Source organism: Fukomys damarensis, unplaced genomic scaffold, assembly GCF_012274545.1.
Source record: "Fukomys damarensis isolate Sample0158 unplaced genomic scaffold, DMR_v1.0_HiC HiC_scaffold_24, whole genome shotgun sequence".
NCBI lineage: Eukaryota > Metazoa > Chordata > Mammalia > Rodentia > Bathyergidae > Fukomys > Fukomys damarensis.
In genome coordinates, this window is record NW_022900936.1 from 60,141,148 (window position 1) to 60,164,819 (window position 23,672).

A 23,672-nucleotide genomic window follows, 5' to 3' on the forward strand; every position below is an offset into this window, starting at 1 on the left:
TATATATGTATATATATCCCCCCCTATGTAGAGTTCCTCTATCACTGTCCAATGGCTCAACCCTGAACATGGTAAGTCATTTTTTGTAAGAGAATAAAACCTTATCTTGAAGTAGCAGTCTTGGCAAATATAGAAAGTCTGTAATATACCAATATAGATTTCATATGGCTATAATGAGCCAAATGAGAAAACCTGATTTCAAGAAGTATGGACACATGAACAAGCCATGCTAGGGAATCTCTACCTAACAAGACATCATTGTTGCCATGTCCTTTTGGAAGAGACACTGTAAATTGGATGCTATAGCTATGATGTGGTTCAGCACAAGATATTAAATATTAAGACTAGACTTGAGTTAGCATTTAAAGAATCCTTTTGGTTGTTATTTAGAAATGGGAAGAAAGGAGCTAAAGGTGTAGGGAAGGTGGGATGGGTAGGGGAAGAGTAAAAAGGGAAAAGAAAAAAATGTGAGAGAATGAAAAGATGAAACTAAAGTGTTTGTAGATGGGGAGGGGAGGAGGGGTTCTGAAGGGAGGGCAGAGGTAAGGGGAAAAAAGGAGAATCAAGACTTGTCATGCAGAGGTACAAGATCCCAACAATGAATGTAACTGTACTGTATCCCTAAAATGTACCAATAAACTCAATTAAAGCTGAAAAAAAAAGAATAGAAGATAGACCTGAATAAAAAAGAAATTCAGATTGTTTTCAATCAAATTATTAATACTCCCCCAAAATGATCACTGTACATAGCTAATATATAAAAAAATTAGAATAGATATTGACAATAATATCAGTTATAACTAACAATGCATTGACAAACTTACTAACATATTCTTTTGACATTCTTACAACTTTTGATACAGCTTCTATTTTTAAATCCTTTTCAAATATGTACAAACCATATCATCTGGAACAGTACCAAAAAAGTTAAGTAGTGAGATATCAGTAGCGAGATGAGCAGTGAGAGCGGCGGACTTATATTTCTGTTCTATTAGGCGATATGTGGAGCTTTTGATTAAGACATTGGCTCTTCTCAAACCAAGGCTCCCCAGTGTATGAACCAGTAAAATCCAAGCAGGTCTCTTGAGAACACATTTACACTAATTCATTCCTCTTCAGGCAGAGAACTCCTGGGGTCTGATGACTCATCTAGATAGGATAAGGATGGGCCCCTGTGTCCAACATGCACCAGAGTAGACAACATAGCAGGTTATAGAAATTGCCACAGGTTTAAAGATTGACGGTATCAGCTATTGTAACCCCAGAAATTTTTAAGTTTTGGCTTGAGGAAGCCAATAATCATGTAGTTCAATTTTGTAATCTTCCTTTTCTAAATTAGCCATTCATTTTAATGATTGGGTTGCTAAAGAAGTTTGTATGATTTGGTTAGGCTTTCTGGAATCACATGTATAGGGAAAGAATAAAGATTTGACCTAAATTAAAGGTATTTATAAACACAAACAGTTGTCAGTATACCTGCTACACAGGGAAGTATATACCCATATACAAATACAGCATCTATGCATATCTATCTATCTATCTATCTATCTATCTATCTATCTATCTATCTATCTGGTATAGTATATATTGTGTTTATACTGTTGTACATACAATGGTACATATTGGTATATTAAAAAATCAGCATACAAGTAAGACTCAAAAACATAGCATAAGTTATCTTTTCTTGCCTTTTGGAAAGAGAAAATAATAATATTAAAATGTAAAAACAAATTCTGTATGTTTAAGGGTTTTAAATAATGAAAAAGGTAGCATAACAAAACATTATCAACATGGTTTCCCATAAGGATGTTCACACAAATTCTAAAATTCATTTTCATTACAGGCCTTTATAGGTGTTCTTTGGTATGGTGAGGATGCTCTTTCTTCTTCTATTTTCTTGGACAGGTCCTATTCATTCTTAAGGTCACAACATAATATCCCCTCAGGAGAGCTTTGCTGGTCTTGCAGATTTTGCTATATGGCCTTGTTTTATGGTCTTATTGAATGGTATAATTTTCCTTTATAATATATGAATCTAATTAAAGCATTATTCAGGCAATGAGTAGTTTAATGCTTTGCTCTCCTATTGAACTCTAAACTTCATTTGTGTGGGAAGCATGCCTTTCATATTTCACATTGTGTCTATTTTACAGAGTGAACACACTGTAAATAATTCTGATCAAATGAATGCTTTGTGAGATGGAGATCAAGATTATTCTGAATATAATTCTGTATCGATAGATGACATATTCTTAAGCCTTTGAGCAAGTAAGACACTGAAAACAAACTAAGATTTTTCTTCAGTTTGTTAAGAGAAATGGAAATATTTAAAAAATCAGGGGATAAATCAGACCAATTAACAGAGCAAGATAAACTATTATTCTCCTTTCCATGTTTTCAATAGCTTTTTCTTGCAAAGTACATAGGATTGACTCCTTCGTAGCTATATACTTCTAAGATTAATACATACAACGTTTTGGAAGTTCTAAAGAAGATAACTTCAAAAATTTTTTCTGGACACTTAAATTGCAGATCATGTAGACTTTGTTAAATATGGGCTCATGCTGATTCTAACATTCTAACTCAAAACACCAGATGATAGTGACAATATTTACTTTTAGAATTTGACCAAAGGGACCTTGTGAATTCAGTTTAATACATATTCCTTCAAAACCTGTGGAACCAGAGTCTGTGCTGGGGGGTGAACCATACAATTAAAAGTAAGATACATGAAGGTACAGTGTTAACGGAATTCAAAGGTACCGTCAGTAAAGAGCTCATACTTGGAAATGAGTTAAAAGGGGAATCTCAAATCCAGAGACTAAAAACCCAATGTATAAGGAGAAAATAGAATTTGAGACTCTTTGAGCTCTTCCTAGCTCCTCCCACTTTCCTGTTCTCCCCATCAAAATAGGAAATGTTTCTTAAGTAAGATGTCTATGTTCTGTGTTGATATCAGATCTGGCTTTTTGCTGTCCAAAAAATTACACAGTACCTCTTGAGTTGTTCTCAGTGTTTCTTTTGGGTTTTCCAGGTATCAAAAGTCAGCGGGGTTGTGGAAACCTTTGTAGAAACAAAATGCATAGAGATACTTTCTATACGCCTGAGCAACCGTGACACCCCATGAAGCAAACTTGTGGAAAGGATTTTCTCATGAATGTAAGAAAAAAGATTTAGAAACAAAGTTAAATGAAGACAGGAGCAGCACTGCTCACCAAAGGGAGATCAAACACTCCATAGAAAATACATGTTACAGTGCGATTGCCCTCTGGGTGTCACAGGATTATGAAAATCTAACTTAATTAAAGGAGAAAATAGGTCACATTTAATAACCACGTACGTGACACATCATCTTGACTATATAAAGTAACTGAAGAGAAGAGATTTAAAAATTATAAATATAAGAGAGACATACATAAAATGCCTTAATATCTTCTCTGTTGAAGTCAGAGAAGTGTCTTAATTTTGTATGCATATCAAGTTTGCCATTGTTTTAATTTCTTTCTTTAAAAACATCTGTGGTATACTTGAAAAAGAAATTTCAAGCGCCAATGGAAAAACAAACAAAATAGCCCAATCAAAAATTTAAAGAAAGAAGAACTAAATTAGGAGATAACATATTCTCCTCTTATGCACCATTCATCTTTCTTCCCTTTCTTCTTCAAATGACAGCTAATAAGACATCTGTGAACCTTACATGGAATCTTCCCCTTCTCAGCACTTGATGTCCCTGTGGGGTTGAGCTAATTACAGGTACATTTCTTGTGGAAGGCACAATCTTTCTACCATACTGCAGAAGCACAATAAATAATTGAACAAAGCTAGCTGGATTATTTTTTCTCACATGGCCACAGGTTTCAGGCAGCTTTGCTGTCACACATGGAGCAGGACTCTTCCTTGGGTGTCTCTAAGAAAGGCTGTTTGATAGGCTGAAAGGCTTCACACTGTTTCCAAATTTTGAAAGGGATAAAACACACGTAAAATTCTGGTTTTCTTTATAGAATAGTAAAGGCAAATGCTCTCTTCTGTCACTAGGAACATGATTTTGATCAGGTGATTGGTTATTTAGGGCAGATGTGAATGAGATGAAAGAGTAAGCGTGGAACTTAATACTTGTTGTAAGGGAGAACAGGATTCCACCTTTGATCTGCAATGCATCAGGGAGCTGGATGCTCATGTGCCCCTGTAGAATTTGGCTCACAGAGAGGGCATAGATAGTTGACTGTAGAAAAGCAAAGTTAATGTTTTATCTTGTTCAACATAGTACTCAAAACTTCAGCTAGCACAATCCATCAAGAAAAAAGAAAAAGGGTTTGATTAGAAAAAGAAGTCAAACTATCCTTTATTCACAGGCGACAAGATCCTATTCATGGAAGAACCAAATATCCCCCCCCCCAAAGACTTGTAGAACTATTAAACAAATTCAGCAAGGTACCAGGATACAAAATCAATACAGAAAAATCAATAGCACCAAGAAGGAATGACTGAGAAAGAAATTAGGTAAACATTCCCATTAACAGTAGCTTTAAAAAATTAAATACCTAGGAATAAAGCTAACCAAAGTGAAAGACCTTTATAACAAAAACCTAGGGTACTCTGAAAAGAGATTGAAGAGGACACTAGAAAATGGAAAGATATCTTCATTCCTGGATAAGTAAAACCAGTATTGCCAAAATAGACACATTACTGAAAATGATACATAGATTTAATGTAATTCCAATCAAAGCACCATCAACATTCTTCATAGAACTAGAAAATAAATCCTAAAATTATGTACAACCAGAAGAGATTAGGAATATCCCAAGAAATTCTGAGGATACAAATACAACAAAAGGCATCACAATGCTAATCATCAAACTATATACCACAAATTTAGAATGATAAAAATAGCATGGTTCTGGCACAAAAACAAACATTGGAAAAGAACTAAGGATGGAGAAACATCCTTGGACACCTTTAGCCATCTGGTCTTCAACAAAAGGGCCAAAAACATATCCTGGAGTAAAGACAACCTGTTTAACAAATGGTGCTGGTATAACTGGTTATCCACACAGAAAACAATGAATCCAGACCGGTATCTCTCACTTTGTGCTGAAGTCAAACAAAATGCATCAAAGACTAGGTATGAAAACAGAAACATTGAATCTGCTGGAAGATAAAATAGGTAAAGCTCTTGAAGTTATAGGTACTGCCAAGGACTTTTTGAATAGAAACTCAGTTGCACAGGAAATAACATCATGAATCAATGAATGAGGTTTCATCAAATTCAACAGCTTCAGCACAGTAAAGGAAACAAACAACAGAGTCGAGAGACAACCTACAAAATAGGAGAATTTGTTTTGTGACCTAGTCCTTAGACACAGGACTAATAATAAGACTATGTAAAGACTTGAAAAAATTAGATACCCCCAAAGTAAAAGACACAAAAAGGGCAGTTACAATAAATAGATACTCCCTAAAAGAAGTAAAAATAAATGCATGAAAAAATGTTCAACATCTTTTTTGTTAGATAAATACAAATCAAAACAACAGTGAGATTACATCTTATTCTAGAAAAATGGCTATTATCAATGAATCAAAACCAAGAAAGGTTGGCAAGTTTGTGGGTAAAAAGGAATATCTCTATGTTGTTGGTGGGAATGTAAACTAGTACTAATACAACCACTGGGAAAACCAGAATGGAGGTTCCTTAAAAAGCTAAAATCAGAAATTCCATTTGACCCAACTGTACTTCTGGATCTTCTGGAAAAAGTTAAAGACATCATATTATAAGGATACATGTATACCCATGTAGCAGCATAACTCATAATACCTAAATCTTGGGAACAACCTAAATGAATGATTAAAGAAAATGTGTTATTTATACACAGTGGAGTACTACTCCATTTGTAGGAGTCATTTGTAGGAAAATGAAAGCAGTTGGAGACCACAATGCTAAGTGAAATAAATCAGACATGGAAGGTTAAGTATCACATGGTTCTTCTAATATGAGAAACTCAAAATATAACTACCAATTAAACAACAAAGTAAAAGATAATAGGTAACAGGGAGATGAGCTCTGTGGAGATGGGAAGAGGAGGTGGGGATTGGTAAGTTGGGAAGAAGAGAAGTGAAGGGGAAAGAAAAAGGATGCAGATGAGATAGGTATGCGTACAAATTCCCACAATTAATGTGTCTGTATGCATTGGAAACACATACTAGGAGAAAAAATGACTGCGGAAATTCGATGGAAGCTATCCCGAAACCCCGCTGGGGCCTTGGGTGAGAACAGCAAATCCTTACCCCACGTCCTAAGCCATGGTCTGGAGCAAAGGCAGGAATACTTTTCTCTGAAGGACCAGATGGAAAATATTTTCAAGTTTGTGGTTCAAGCTCACAAAGCTCTGCTGTTTTAGAACAAGTGCAGCCATAGACAATGCACAAACAAATAAGCATGGCTATATTTCAATAAATCTTTATGTATATACTCTAAAAATTAAATTTCAGGCATATTTTTGTATATCAAAAAGGAGAATTCTTCTTCTGATATTTTCCAGACATTTAGCAACTTAAAATAATTCTTGTTTTCAGAACAATTGACAATGTGAAATAGGAAGAAAGGGGCTAAAGGTGTAGGGAAAGTGGGAAGGGTAGGGGAAAGGTAATAAGGGAAAAGAAAAAAAATAGGAGAAAATGCAAAAATGGAAATGAAGTGTTTATAAATGGGGAGGGGAGGAGGCGGTGAAGGGAGGGTAGGGAAAAGGGGAAAAATGAGAACCAAGACCTGTCATGTAAAGGTACAAGATCCCAATAATGAATGTAACTGTACTGTATACCTAACATGTACCAATAAAATAATTCTGGTTTGCAAGCTGTGCACAAAGACAGACTGGATCTGGCCCAGAGGATCTCGCTTGATGAGGCCTGGTACTGGATTTTAAATAATATATACAGGAACTTTGTAATTAATTATGCAATATAACACAAAAGAAATATAATAAGAAAATAAGATAGAAAAGGAGAGTAGTATGTATTTGACTTTGATGCCATAAACTCCTATGCAGTTTGACTAACATCATTTATATTAATATACAATTTATACATGACAACATATTCTTTTACAGGTGGGTCATAAATTTAGCTTTGTGTTTTCAAATAGTTGATCCAATGAAGGACTTCTAAACATTTATAAAAACTCACTGAAACAATTTATGAAAAAAATAACTGTTGCTTAGGAAGAGAACAGTAGAGATACTGAAAAGAGAGGAATTTCTTGCAAAGGATTTCCAAAATATTGATAGTGTAAAATATCAATAAGATCTAGATGACAATATTACAGTACACAGAATTATTTTAGAAGTTGTCTTTGATAGTGTTTAAATAGAAGCTAGGAGCTTTTATTCCAAATTGCCAGTAGCTAAAAGCAATTGCAGGTTGGGATAGGGGTTGGTGAGGTGGGCTTGGGGCTAATATGCTGTCTGAGTAGAATGGGTCTGAAGGTTTAACTTATTTGAGGAGTAAGGGTTATGAGATCTTCAGGTTCAGACTTCAGAAAATCCTCTTTATGTGATTTCCCATGAGTCTATGACACAATGAGATTAAGACTGATCCCCCAAATAAGTACTGCATGCATTGCTTATATACATTATTAATAAATGATGAGTTGTATGCATTAATAAAGATGACCTTGAGTGACAGTTTCACACAAAAAATAGTTGCCTCTAATAAGAATATCTGCTTGAATATAAGACCAGATACCAAGGACAGGGCATTAGAAATCAAAATAATTTTGTATGATTCCCAACTAATTTCTTTTTGAGATGGTCCATGTTGGGAAACTAACCAGCAAAAAAACAAAGCAAAACAAATCTACAAAAACTATGTAAATTTAATTCACACAAAACATTTCCCTAACACACATAACCACCAGACTAATGTTTGGTGCCTTGAGGGTATTCTATTGAAGGTGAAAAAAATATAAATATACACACACATACATGTACATGCATATATATATACACACACATACACACATTCAGTGCTATGGCTGTAAGCTTTAGAAAGATGAACACATTTTCAATATCCATGAGGATCATAAATAAAACCTCTGTTGGAAATTTCCTAGTATTTTCATAAGATACACTCTTGCCCTCCCAATTTGATGGAATCTTAAATGGTATGAGGCATCTCTGAAATCGGAGGGTTGCTTACCGGTTGGTGTAAGGTGTCTCCAGGTAATGACAGGTTCAGGGCGGCCATTGGCCATGCAGACCAGGGTGACATTGCTGCCCTCATTCACAGTGACATCTGAGGAGATGTTGGAGATCTTTGGTGGAACTGTAAAGACAAGCGAATGGAATGTATAACCAGGTCAGTAAAAGCAGGCTTGCAGCTCTGGTCCTTCTGACTGCAGGTGGCAAATGTGAACTTCTATTACTTTGAAATTTTATGTTGAGGAGTCAGATTTAAGACCCACACTTGTCATCTGTTCACCAAGTCTCTTAGGAGCTTCTAAAGCATTACTAGCAGTTAGCACTCCCGCTAGGGTTACCCAAGTGCTGGAAGAAGAACCTGGACTCCTGCAATGAAATATCTTAGCTCTTTTCAGATGAGAATAAATTTTATTTAAAAATCGGAAGCACATAAATAAATACAGTTTAAGAATAACTTTTTCTTATTACTGTCACTTAAATTTATGTATATAAAAAGAATAGTGTCCAACCTCTCTTCAACTGCCAGGGAAAGAAAAAGTATTATTTAATTATAGATTGTATCATTGTTAGTAATATAAAATACTTATTTGCCCACATATGGAATTCCTGGGTTAGTCACTATAGACTCTAAACATGACCATTTTTTGTAACAGGACAGATGACATTCTTTAGAATGTAAACACTGAATTAATAAGGCCTACCTTAAGATAAGTAATATGGCAAAAACACTACACTACTTTTATTCTCAATACTACCATCAACACCACTATTAACAATTTAATAATAGCTAACTTTGATGATACAATTACGACACCTCAGGGTTAGTGTAAGGTACTTTACAAGTATCACCTCAGCTTCTTATAATAAAGACAAGATATTCTATGAGGATTTTAATTACTAGGACTCTGAGGGATAGATGGAGCCAGGTGAGAAGCAGAACAAGGATTCCAATTGAGCTGCCTCCAGGATCCATGCTCTTAAACACTTCCCAAATGAAATTTCATCTTCACAATCCAGGCTTCCAGATGGCAGAAAATGACAGAAATTACTTTTTGGTGATGTGAAAAATGAGTCCCCATGGGCAAGCTGTACTGCCGTCTGACTTCCTTCATCACTGTTCAGGGTGGCAACATTCGATCCCACATTGGTAGGCTTAAGTGGGAAGTGAATTACCCACAAATTCCATCACAGAGGTTATGCACTGATCACAAATAGACTTACAGTCAGCTGCGATGTTGCTTTTACTCAGTTGCTTGTGCTGTCCCTGAGAAAATGTGTGTATCCAGGAGAGGAGGTCAAGAAAGCATGAAGAAACTCAATAATAAGAGTCTTATTTTTTTCTCGTTGTTCCTTCCCATTACAAACTCTCCATTCCTGCCTGACAAGGACAAAGTTGTCTGCTTAAAGAGACACCTGCCCGACAACGATACGATCCCTAAAAGTCCCTTTAGGTGACACTGATGGTACTTGGGCCATGGACCAGTTCAATGTCACAAGAAGGAAGTGAGTGAGGGCACTCAGCATTCTCCTTACACAGTCATTTTATAGGGCCTTTGGGGGAGAAACTGCTGGCTTTAAATTAAGCTCAATGGCAATAGTGGTGCATCATTAATTTCCATCGTTTAGCATTGTCTATTTATAGAGCATATACTCCTCCTTTCAGATATTGGGTGTAATGGTCATTTTCTTGTATTCATATATGTTCTCCCACACTTGTTATGGCAAGGACCTAAAAGGTCATAGCCATTTTAAAAGGCAGAATGAGGTGTATGGAAGAATAATGGTCTTTCAAGGGTTGTCCCATTAAAAATCATGGCTGGGCTTATAAGTTAGAAATGCTGGATAGCTACTTGTTCTATTGTTTAATATTTAGTTCTGAATTCTAGATGAGTAAGCCAGTGTTTGCACATCTCCACATAAACAGCAACAAAGCATAAATCTGTGATAGCATTCAAAAGAACAAGATTTAAGCACCCTAAGTGGTCTCCTCAACAATGGAAAACCTGTAACAGCACCCTACCTAGCAATTGTAAGAACCCATATTACTCAAGTTATAGGTACATTTGGATAACAACATGGGGCATGATGTAAATAGAACAAATGCAAATGTTTTATGATTGAAAAGGGGAGGGGATTTCTAAATCCTTAATATTAAAATATGCAAATTTGCAAAAAAAGAAAAATGTCTATAGTTAAGAAAATGATATCCAGAGAATAATTTCTTATAATAAAATTTATCCACTTATTTTAAATAAAAGAAATAATACTTTAAATGAAAGTACTTTAAATAAAAGAGATAATATTCTCGATATATTTATATGCTACACAAGTGAAGCCACTTAATCTTACACAGAGAGGCACTATTCAAACTGGTAATAAAATTTAGATTAATTGGTTACAGGGTTATGTTTTGGCCACCAAACCATACAGACTCTCCTAAGTAAGAGCAGTAAACTCAGGTCCTAGATCCCAGAAAGTGGATGTGAAGAAAACGTTCATGTTGAACAGTTAGAAATGTAATCATATGGGGGAGCAACCCACTTTCCAGTCCCCCTTCTGTCTGTCTCTCTTAGACAGAAGCTTTCTTCCCCTCAATAAATTTTTTCCTGCTTTTAACCTCCATTGTTCCTAAAATTCATTACTGAATTTTAGAAAAAATGAACTCATGTTTCACATATCTAGCAGGTTTGGGAGTTACCTCTCTCCCCCCAGTATCATTTTGGAGATCTTCCACCAAGATTACTGAATGGGGGCACTTCCCTCCTCTCTGCATGCTGGATTCAAGACAAAGCTTCCAGAATGTTTAGAGACCAAGACTAAAAAGGTAACTAAGCTAAGAGGGCTGCCAATATTTTGGCCCTATCTCCTCCAGGTCTACAAGATCCAGGACACAAAGGAAACCTTCCTACAGGATGCTACATCTTTGGTAAGTCACTCAACCCCCTGAGCAGGGAGATTGGGGACACCAGAGGACAAATATGCCGTGTACCAAAGGAGGGTCACCATGAGGAAAATGTCTCTCAAGTTTTCACTGAAAACAACATGGACAAGCCAGGCCATGACCCACCCTGATGGCTGACACTGACAGGGGAGCTGAGAGGCAATGTGCATGGTTACAAAATAATGTTTGAAGAGACCTGACTGACCTTGATAGATAGCAAGAGGTTCATGTTGATTGACACAGTCCTCACTTTAACTCAGTCTTAAATACCCAGCGCCCTCCCCCCAAATACAAAAGAGGTATAAAATACTGTCATAGTAATAAAGCTAGATAAAATAGGGGCTCCAGTCGCTGACCCCTTCAGGCAGTTTCCAGCTGCCTGAAAACAACAAACAAACAAACAAACAAAAACTAAGGTAAAATCTATAAGAGCTCAGTTAGAGTTTTATATTTTTTACTGAAATTTGTTCTTCAAACTGTCTCTTATCTCACAGCTACAACTAGAGACTTCTAAGACCAATAGGTTTAATCACTATTTCAATTTCTAAGTGTGACTTTCTCCCCAACCTGCCCTTTCATTCTCGAGTGCTCCTGCTTAGATTATGCACACTCTAATTTCTTAAAAGTTGTATTTATTCTTGCCTAGAGGCTGCCAAAGTCCATGCAGCCGCACAAATGGTATCTGTGCTGCCAAAGTGAGCACCAGTCATACAAATGGAACCAATGACAGATGTGCCAGACTTCTTTTACCAAGATCCACCAGATCAAACTTGTAAACAGCTCATAACTGCTAAAGTATACAATATGACTTCTATGTTGGATTCTGAAGTCCCTGGAACTTCTCCTTATCCTCTTTGTGAGCTATATTCATAGCAATCCTGCTGACCTTATAATCTGACCCATGCATTCTTAATTGCTTCTTTGGCTTTGTCTCCTACAGACTTAAAAGCTATGCAGCTACCAAGATGACAATGCCTGGCGCCTACTGAAGGCCTTTAGACAGACCCTCTGTAGTGTAGGTAACTCTAACAGCTGATCACACCTACAACCCTCTTCAGCTGGAAGTAGCCAGAGCTGTTTTTGCCCTTTGCCTCCTCGCAGCAGTTAGGGGTTCTTCTTCAGAGGGGGCAATATTGCAAATAGGTAGGTTAATTAGATATCTAGTAGGAAATTAGATCCTGCTGCCCTCAAGGAGCAATCACAGAAAGAAGCCGACATGGAAGATAATCAAGACACATTCACTGAAGGCCAAAATTGTAAAAAGAGAGAAACTACTATACCCTTGTGCTTCCCCTGGGGATAAATAGCAGTGATTTGCTGGGCAAGGTGGCTCACACCTGTAATCCCAGCACTCAGGAGGCTGAGGTAGGAGGATTGCTATGAGTTCGAGACCAGCCTGAACTACATATGAGTTCCAGGTCATTCTCAAATACATAGTGAGACCCTGTCTCAAAAAAACCCCAAAAAACCAAAAACAAACAAAACAAATAGCAGTGACTGATATTGTAAAAAGGTTTCAATCAGCTGGGGGGGGCAAGGTTTTAGCCCAGCCTTTCCAGGAAATATCCCTAAACCCCACCCCTACTGAAAATCCTTGTATGGTTTCTATGTGACTCACTCCCCCATTTGACCCCCACTTAATCAATATTACCTGGATGACTGTACTTGTAATCTTATTGGTTGGTCGTAGTTTTGCCCCACCTCAAGCCCACCTTGTAATTTTTCACTGGGTCTTTTAGTTTTGTCTCACTTTGTACCTACCTCACTTCAAGGCTTTTCTATAAAAGCATCTTTGAAAAGTGGGGTGAGGGGGCAACCCATTTTCCAGTCCCCCTTCTGTCTCTCTTAGAAGCTTTCTTTCCCTCAATAAATTTTTTCTACTCTTAAGAAAGAAAGAAATGTAATCACATAGTATCACTGTATTCTTTTTTCCTCTGGATCACTTCCCTAGAATCTCATTTTATCACTTATGTTTCCTCTCTACTTCATTGGGTACTAGCTTCTTCTTATAAATAATTAAATATGAGGCAGTCTTCTTGCTCTCAGAAGAAATTCCTTCCCCAATCCTGTGCCAGTGTCTTGTTAACTTGCAGCCTCTCTTTCCAAATTTCTTAAACTGGCCATGGCGTGTCTGGAATTTCAGCACTAGAGAGGCTGAGGCAGGAGGACAAATGTGAGCTTAAAGCCAACCTGGCCTACATAGTGCATTCAAGACCAGCCTGAACTACATAGCAAAGCCGTGTCTCAAAACTGAACACATGTGTGTGCACACACACAGACACATCCATATCTCTTGAAGGAATCGTACAACACCAACCTTGAATGTATTGTGGATTCTCCCTTAATTTCTCAAGAAATTGCTTTAAAGAGGTTCACTAGTAGGCATTTTGTTTCTAGGTCTACAGACAATTTTTAAATCTGTTTTTACTGAAATATTTAATCTGTTGATCATACCTCTTTTTTCTAGTCCTTTCTTTTCCTTGTCATGGGGACAAAAAACTCAATTGCTTTTCCTCTTACTCTTCTGGGCAGCTTCTCCAATTTAATTTTTGGGATCATCTTATCCTGTTCCTTAAATATCTGTATCTAAGGGCTTGATCACTGTCCTTTTTCTTTATCTAACTCTTTGCATTCTTTGATTGATCTTACTTTGTAGCTTCAGAAGCTAAGGCCGAGTTATCGGTGAGTTCCACATCAGTATTTCCAGCCCAGATTTTTCTTGCCACCTTCGTCCCTACATTTCCAGGTGACTATTCCTTACCTCCATCAGATGCCTCACAAATACTCTGGTGTCTCTTTTCTCCATCTTTCCATAAGAAAACATTTGTGCACTTGCATTTTTATTAGCTTGGTGAACAGTTCATTATGTAAAGAGTTGCCTGAGCAACAAAAATAGGACCAAGCCCAAAATAAACAATAATAGGGCATTACCCTTAACTGTTCTCCTTCATCTTTCTCACTTAGCCCTGAAGCTTTGTGGCTTATCCCTTCTAAATTCATTTATTCCTCTGAGGAAGCCTTGCTTCAGACATTGACATTTCCATTTTTAAGAAATCTAAATTATCAACAAGAAAATTAAAACAGATTTCTTTGCGTCTACTCTTCCTCTTCTTAGGCTCAGCACCTTACACCCACCACACAAAAATAATTTTTTCTAAATTATATATTTGAGTGTAGTATCCCTTCATTAATCTCCTTCTTCTCCAGATTTGAAATCTAAGCTTCTTAATAAGGCTTAATGGGTCATTCATGATTGGCTTCTGCTAATCTCTCCAGCTTCATTCCTTGCTCCTTTTGCATGGAAACATCCAAGTCAGGAGTCAGATCAAACAAGATTTGGTTCTGAGAACGTGCTCTACTCACTTCACACCCTGGCACTTGACTCTCTAGTTTTTGTACGTATATGAAATGTTCTTTCAGCTCTTCAAGTGGCTAGCTCCTTTCCCCTTCACGTTTTATCTACTCAGCTTGTCTTCTTACTTTCTGCCAGGACAACGTTCCTGTCACTTCCCATCTTCTGATGTCAAGTGTGGTGAAATAGCCCTCCTGTGTTTACACAGTAGTGCCCTTATTTTTCCATGCTGTATGCTAAATCATAATTGCTGTTACCTGTGTTCAGTAAGTTCTAAAGGCAAGCAATAGGGCCTTTTTACCCCTGACCACCAAATTCTAATGCAAGGTTCACAAAAAGCAGAGTACAGTCACCTCCAGTAAATGTTAATCTACATCAGGTAACTATTATTTTATGCTTCTTTATTGTTGAGCAATAATAATTACATTGATACTTGTCTTTCAAGTGGAAACTGGCTAAAACTTAAAGGAGAAAAATCTGATTCTCATGCTATAAATAAATTTCAGATGATTTAGAGCTCAGATAATAGCAAGCAATTCAAAGGAAAAGAAGCAAACAGATATACATATTGAACTGATCTTATGTTAGAAAAGGATGATCCATGCACAAAAGCAATGAAAGAAATCACAAAGGAAAGGCTAACAGATATAATGACAATGAAAGTTTAAACTTCTGCAAAATAAAAATAACCACAAACCAAATTAGGAGCCAAAGAATAAATTGGTGAAACTGGAACATGACAGACAAAGGTCAGTTCCTTACAGTAAAACTAGCTCTCATTAGTCCTAAACGAAAACAAAACCATCCAGACTAATTGGAGAAATCACTAAAACTGAAAAGGTTAAAAACATTAATAAGTAGTTCATGGCCTTGCATGTAGGAAAACACAATAAATCACTCTAATATACTATGAACAGGGATATTCCAGAAAGAAACCAACTTCTCAAGAGTATAATGATGAGTGGAGAACTGAGCATAAATCAATATTACAATGCTTGAAAAATAACTTGCACTTGCTGATACAAGTAAGTTCGTCATATTAAGCATTATTTCCTAGATAGTCATTCTTAGTAAGAATGAAAAAAGTGTGAAAATATTATTTGTGTCATGCTCACAGAAGGGACTTTGTTCTTCATTAGTTTCTGCAACCCGGATGTCCTAAAAGGCATAACTTTTGTGCTTTTCAAGGCAAGGTTTTTCTGTTTTTCTCTTTGATTCTATGAACTATTCTACACTGATCCAACAAATCACCATTTTAACTCAAATTAGTCAATTTTTGTTGCCTAAACCAAAGAATCAACTCTTGAAAGTTGGGAAGCAATCATTGGGTAAAAATTTGCAGAAAGGCCTGTCCACATTGGTAAATTGCTGCTTGTTTTGTCTACATACCTCTTTGGCTCCCACAAAACTAATTTAATTGCATGTTTATCATTGATTCTTATCTGTCAGTACACACTGCTTTAAAAATAACCTTAGGCCTGCAAAATCATCTAATTCCTGTTGTGAGCAGTTTAATGCCTTTATTGTTTCTCCCTAACTGACCAGCTAACAGAAGGAAATCAATCAATATTTGAGTGGGAAAGAAAAGTGGTCAGTTGGCTCATTTCTCTAACCTCAAATAATTAGGAGTTACTACTTGTACTCAGTTGAAGATGCCATTCATAATGGTGCAAATTAGTAACAAATCAGTCTCATCAGTTATTACTCATTCAAAGTTGGGACAAGGTGTATTTGTTTCTTGTGTGGAGATGATAGGTGGCTCAAAAACACTCTGCACTCTTCAAATTTTCTAACTGTTCTTCAATTAGAGTTTGAGAAGCTTAAGCTGTCATTTGCACATGTGACAAGCTCTGGCATAGTATGGCGTGTCTATATTGAAAACTTGACTTGATGGCACATCACTGTAATCCCAGCACTCACTCAGTGGCCATGGCAGGAAGAGAATTACAATTTCAAGCCCAGCCTGGGCAACTTAGCAACCTAGAGAAAAAAAATAACAAAGGCTTGGGGAAGTGGCTCAGTGCAAACACCCTGGGTTCAATCCTCAGTACCACAACAGATAGATAGATAGATAGATAGATAGACAGATAGATAGATAGATAGATATACAGACAGATAGAAAGTTAAATGCAGAAGATATTTATTCAGCAGTGCTTGAATTTTAATAAATACTATCCCAGGAGTCAACAATAAGAATAAAATATATAATATAACACATAAATGCTGTCTTGTGAAATAGCAAACATCCATCCAGCTTGGCATTTTGCTTCTAAAAAATGCCATTAAAACACATTTCGGTCCACAGTGTGGAAGTTTCCAGGATGGATGACAGAACTGGAGACTCCAGCACATTGTAGTAGATTGAGTACCAGGGGTTTTGATCCTGCCCTGGCACTAGCTTCTATGCAGCAAAATACTCTCTGATATTTGCTTTTGTTCTCCATCCTAAAGCACACTGTGAATGCTTGAGCAATTTCAAATGAATAAATTATTTAAATTTTCTTGAGTCTCAGTTTCCTCATCCAGAGACTGGAGGTAATATAAAAGGTTAATGTTAGATAACAGTACAGGATTGATATTACACTCAAATACATTGATGCATGTGAACTTCATCTGTAAACTCTAAGAAGTTTTACACATGTATGTATTATTTATTCGTGCTAACACTGGCTAGTAAAACAATATTGGCTTAACCCTTTCCAAGACAACATGATAAAGTGTTTCACACATTTATATGCTAATGACTTTCTAGTTATATTTTGCAGACTCTATTATTGCCAAAAGGTATAGTTAATTATTGTAATTCATAATTAATGTTTACCATTGACAGTAACAGTAAATCACCCTGAAGGTATGCACTGAATCCTTCTTTACTAATGGGCAGAGCTATGACAATATATTCAGCCTTGTACTCAAAGTTTAGATGTTTTATACCTGTAATCGAAGGAGACGAAAAAGATGCAAGAGCATGCAACTATAAACAAAGAAGTTTCGCCAAAACTTTCAGAAACAACTAACACTTGGGTTCATAAGAAAATGCTTTCCAAATAAAATCTTGTCATCATTACATATTTACAGTATGTCTCAGTAAAGTATAGGTCTTCCTTAGGTCATTGCTCTTGTAAACAAATGTTACCAGGTACTTTGCAACTATAATTTGAGTCAATGAGGTTTTAGACCTTATAGAAAAATAAAATATCTAGCAGAGATAATTTCTTTTACACTAGCTCTAGTTCTCACTTCTGTTAGGATCCATCTGTTAGGCAAGGAACATCAGCCTCTCAAGTTAGTATGTGAATCATGTTCCATAGGGACATCCTTCTAAATAGAGTCTAAATAGACTCAGATTTCATGAGTGAGAGTGGCACATGAAAATCATGGGTTCTTTCAATATCTAGTGAAACTCTAGGAAAAAGTGTCACTATATATCACAGCTACTCAAATGTCTCCATCGGGCACAATTATAAGTGCTATACCTATGCATGCATTGAAGAAGAACCAAATAAGGTAAGAGGGATAATGTGGTAATTATCTCAAAGAATGTACACACAAATCAAACCAATCCTAGGTATCATGTACGTGATAATGTGGTGGAGTCAAGGAAACAGGAACGAGGAAGCTCATAAAAATGACATTCAAACAATGCATGGTCAAAAAGTAGTCAACATGTTTTAATCTTCTTTTAACCAGACAGGAGAAGCTTCTGACCTGTACCTGTAAGTAAAAGTTAGCTCCTAAATCCTCTCTTGCCATGGTCTTCTGTGACGGAGCTGACATTTTGCTCTGCCAACCAAGGCATAGGCATTGTAGGAAAGACAGACTCTTCGGAGCCTCTGTGCCATACACTATCACATTCTCAAGTGACCCCTGGAGCACTATCCCAGGACACCAGATTTACAGCACAACAGTTCCTAGAAACTCATCTTTGAGAGTAGCTGCCATAAAAACAGAGGGTTAATTTGGGTTAGACTGCTCTGAATAACTCAAAAACAGTAACCCTGAGATAAAGAAACGTTAAGCAGTTCACTTATGTAACACTGAGCTATGGGCGTGTCCTTATGGTTTTGCATGTGTGTCATGTTATTTGGATACTAATAGTCCTTTATTCTATCTAGAAGGGAAGTATTTTGGAGTTTTATTACATTAATTAAATGTTTAGAATCAACCTGGAATCTAAGTGAGTGGGGTGGTTTAGAACAGACCCGAACACCCACAAGAAGGTAAGGTTGTTCCTTACTGATGCTTTAGCAGTAGCTGCTGCGTGGAATGTCAAGTGACTATTCCACGGAACAGGACAACATGCCTTGCTCAGTTAGTACAAAGGGGACCATTCTGCCACTTCTCACTGAGCCTGCAGTTTCTCCACAACTCAGCAGTTCCTTCACAACCTCCTATTCCCAGGCCCTTATTCCAGATGTTTAGATATTTGTTTTTGCTAATTTGGGTAAGCATCCAGATGCTGATTTAACCAATAGATGGAAAGAATCCAACTGTTGTTTTCTCTTTATGTAAGCAAACTATCTTCCTAATTTCTCAGACATCAGGGATAGATTTCAGATACTGTCCATCCAGAGCAGATGGTTCTACTTGGCAGGAACGGTGGTATGAAGCAGAGGGTTAAAAAATGCCAGGTTACCTTGAGGAGGTGGCAAATAGCAACTGGGTAAATTCCAAAGTATGGCAGTGGCACCCTAAGACTGTAAGAGAAAATAGAAGCATATCTTCTCCTTTTTAGTACCCTAAAAGATACATTTCTGTATATCAAATGGAGTTATTTGTTATAATTCTTAGAGAAGGTAAAAATTGAGGTTGTTATCTCTGCTATCTACTAAAAAAGTACTCCTTACTCCAGATGCCTTCAAAATTTAGCTTTAAACCTTAAAGCCTGTAAAATATTTTATGTGCAATCCAAATATTTTTTCTCTTCCATTATTTTTTTTAAAGATTGAAGGTAAAGAACATATTTCCTATATTCTACATGTGAATTTTTCAGTTGAGAAAAGATTATTAAGAATAAATATTTAAGGGCCAGGGATTTAACTCAGTGGTTCTGCCGCCTGCCTTATACGTGCAAGGGCCCCGAGTTCCATACCTGGTACCAAAAAAAAAAAAAAAATTAAAATCAAACATAAAAGAACTTTAAGCCAATAGAAATTAGAAGTAAACGGTTTCAGAGACACCATCTTGTTTGCTATGTATAAGAATAATACAAACCAAGAATAATTTTTTAGTGCCTACAGCATGTAAAGGAACTGTGCTGGACACAGGTGGAGGACAGGAGGGGGTAAAATGATGGCAGCTATGACTTAGAGCAGCCAGTTTATTATGGTCTCAACAGAAGTGCCAGTGGGAGGTTATCATGAAAACAAGAGTTATCCTAACATTTTCAAAATGGTCACTATTCATTTTATTCCTTCATTTCATTTTGGCAATCAGAAGTGTGCATGCTAACTATGGTGTCTGTTAAGAACTCTTTAAACTTACTGATTCCATGTCCATATTACTAGCCTAAGTTCTATTTTTCTGTTTGCTTAAGGCACACAGTGTTCTTTGTATATAGGGGAGGAAGTAGACTCTAATAGAAACCAAACAGGGTGAACTAAACATGCCTAGAATACAATGAAAATAATAAAAGTTATTTCCTGCCACTGCTCAAGGGCCCAGAAGATAGAATATTTAGACAAAGAATAGAATTGACAGGAGGTTTTAGAATTTCTTTCTTTGCACTGCCCTGTTCAAAGCTAACTATGAACCATTTTGGACAAAATGCAGAACATTCACATTATTTCCTTCTAAACAAATTGAGTTACCATTGTAAATTAATTAACACATTTAAGCCAATTATAAATTTTCCAAAATTATATAGAATGGTAAAAAACACAGTAGTTAAAAATGTTAAATGTAGCTAGGGGAGATTGAATGCTTTATGCAATTCTAAATGTGTTTGAAAATTCCAAAAAGGATAAATAAGTATTAGCAGGTTTTATGGTAAAGGAGGAAAATAAAAACTTGAACTGATGACCATGAGTTAGATTTCATTTTTTCATCTATGCTTATTCTTCATTGGAGAGGCAAATGATCATTAAAATGAAAGAAGACACAATCAAGTAGAAAAGTGAAAAGAAATGACAATAATATTAATAATTAATAAGAACAATGCCATGTGAGATTGCTCAACGTTTTACGGTTTACAACATACTGATATATTCCTTGCTTTATTTAGTGTCTACCATAAGCACACAGGATAGCTCAAACAGGTATAACTGTAACCTCCCCTCCTCAAGTCATTGTTTGGAAACTAAGACTTAGTGAGGTTCATTATCATAGCCAACATTACAAAGATTCGGAGAGAAAGTAGGGGTTTGTGATCAGTTATGATTGTGTCACAAAAAAGTAAAGGAAGGTCTTGGTGTTTCACATACTAAATTATCCACTACTGACACATGAGATTTGTAAATTCGTGGAATTAAATAGCTGTCAAAATGACCAGGGCAAAACCACAAATAAGATAATCTGGGCAAGTGAGCAGCTGTGTTAAGCACAAAGGCGCAAATGTCATTGATTACCTTGTGTGCCACAGGGGGCTGTTTGTATTATTGAAAGCTCTAAAAGGTTTACCATTGCTATTTCGGGGTAAAGAAGTTTGGTTTACTGGAGTTAGTTTTACTGTGCTAAATCCTATATTCTATGATTAAGAATTTGACTGCCTAGTTTTGACTTTTTTATAAAAACTGGAGATAATATCTGTAACCGGTTAAACTCAAACAAACAATTTTACAATAGAAACTGGATCTATCTCTGCAAGCCTGTTGAGTGCCTAGATCATGTGTCCCATCCCTTAGTTTCACTTTTATGACGTTGGATTTCCCATGTCTCTTCATAGTGAAACTCAGGAAAGGAGCATGGTGGTGGTACTAAGAAGGACCACTCTTTTTTCTGCCTCCACAAATAAATCCCTCATAGGTAAGTCTCTCATTAATCTTGAGCTAAATGTGAAGTTAGACATGGAAGGGACTCAGCTCTCACCTATTTGTTCAGAGCCCTGGGCATGTTATGGAGAAAATGTCAAAGATTTCTCTTCTTTTGCTTCTGCACCCTGCTGTAATGTTTTATTCAAACCTCCATGTCCTGAGGAAACAAATACTGCCTATCAAAATCTCACCCACCTGGCTCCCAGTCTCACACATAAACATGCACAACACCTGTGTTTAGGAGAGCTGATCAATTCTTGCAAAAAGCAGTCTCTTGGTAACATGCTGTGGGGTTGGAGCACTCAAGCAAATGATTTCCGAGGCAGCCATGACCCTCCATGACTGCATTTGTAACCATCTCACAAAACTGGCACTCATACAACACGATGTGTTCACTGACCCTTCCAGCAAGAAATGGTTTTAACTTCCATTGGAATGCTATATAGACTAATATGGTGGGGGGGGGGAATTGCCTGCTGGGAAAATAAGGCTGGTTGAGGGAAGAATGTGATGCAGATGCCACTAAGAATGGCACGGAGTCAGCAGCCCTTCCACAAGGAAACTCAGGAGTGTTTTCTCTTGCTAAGCACTGTATCAGTTCCCTATTCGGTAGCTCCTTGCCGACCACTGGGGATAGTAGCTTTTTTCCATAAAGATAGAACTCCGGACCTCTCAAGTTGGAAATGTATAGAGCGTGCATTAGTTTTTGGAAGCTGAGCCTCAGAGGAGGAATATGAGCCACACCTACAGTTCCTATACAGCTTCTATGTCCTGTCACAGTCAGAAGAGGCAAGGTAAAGAGCAGGAAGAGGGAGCCATGGTGGTCATTCAACTGCAGGCACATTGCCACATTCAGTGTCCTCCGGTCTAATTTCAAATGATGGGAAGCATCTGACATGATAGTTAGGACTTTGGTCTCAGTAAGTCACAGGCTGCCTAAGAGAGAGACCACACACTGCAGTACTAAGTAGAATTCCTGTTTTTACCAATTCTAAGCTGCTCCAGATGGACAGACAACCAGGCCTTGTGGCCACCATCAGCCCACAACACTTCTTTTACAGTCCCAGGGAAAGGGCAACCTGCTCCATCTGCTGCTCTATCTACCCTTTGCTGGCCTCACATTAACTGGAAAATAACTTGGCCGTGACAGACACTGGCCACTGAGCACCTTCAGTTTTCCAGAGACTTTCTCCTAACTGTCACATGAAAGGACAGTGCCCAGCTTCATATGATTTTGCATTATCACGTGGTAAAGGAACACATGAATAACTTACTGAATATTCAACACCATGGGTAAAATTACAGAGAAACAATACTCAGGACCACTTGTGATTATTTTGCTCTCTTACCCTTTTTCTAATGTGTTCTTCCATTAATTATACAGCGACAGCATTCTCCTGATGGTAAAATACCCCAAGTGGCTCAACTCCAAACTGCACATTTTTAGCTGTTTGCACTTCCTCTAATGATTAGAAGCTGCCAGAGAAGATTGTTTCAGCCTCTTTCCATGTCATGCAAATTGAAAGTATACCCAGAGTTGCCAAAGTTTAAATTTCGAAGAAAATCCCCAATATATTTAATATATACACAGCTCTATCATAGAAATATAATGTCAAACTTTGTCCCTCTGTTAACTTTTCATGAAGCTACACAACAGATTAGGTTCTGCTGTATGCTGGCCTCTCTGACAGCTTTGGGAGTCAGATCAGGTTTCAGCGATAAGCCAGCTGGTGCCATCTATTTAAGGGAAAACAGCCATGTAAGTGAGCAAGATTCTAATCACTAAGTCTAATTACAATGTAGAGTAAATTATTATAAATGTTTTTAAAAGTGTCTTAAAACACTGTAAAAAAGAAAAATTATCAACCAAACAGAAATATGCCATGCTGATAACATTACTTGGGGTTAGGACATTCACATGTGTAAATGTTAGCTGTTATGGCCATTCCTGCTGCCTGAATCCAGCGTTTGCACATTAAAATCTTTATAACCTTTCTCTCTCATTCAATCAGATGCTAAACTGCTTGACTCAAAGTACACCTTAGTTTATGGGTCCTCATGGGAATGTGGAACATTTCAGTTATACTACACTGAAAGGAATTTCAAATTGCTCTCCTAAAATGATAATAAGCAAGAAAAGGAATAGGAAATTGGGAAATGAAAATGTGACCCTTTACTAGATGTCTGTATTTCCCAAAAGCAGATTTATTATTTTC

The 23,672-nt window shown here is 37.0% G+C and overlaps 1 protein-coding gene across 3 annotated transcripts in view; it reads right to left on the reverse strand.

Moving 5' to 3' along the window:
- Lsamp (limbic system associated membrane protein) overlaps window positions 1-23,672 on the reverse strand; it is a 1,351,571-nt gene that overhangs the window by 208,040 nt on the left and 1,119,859 nt on the right. For all 3 annotated transcript variants that reach the window (XM_033768029.1, XM_010630058.2, XM_010630057.2), the window contains one exon: window positions 8,191-8,316. In XM_033768029.1, coding sequence (XP_033623920.1) covers window positions 8,191-8,316 — 126 coding nt within the window. The remainder of the gene's footprint in view (window positions 1-8,190; window positions 8,317-23,672) is intronic.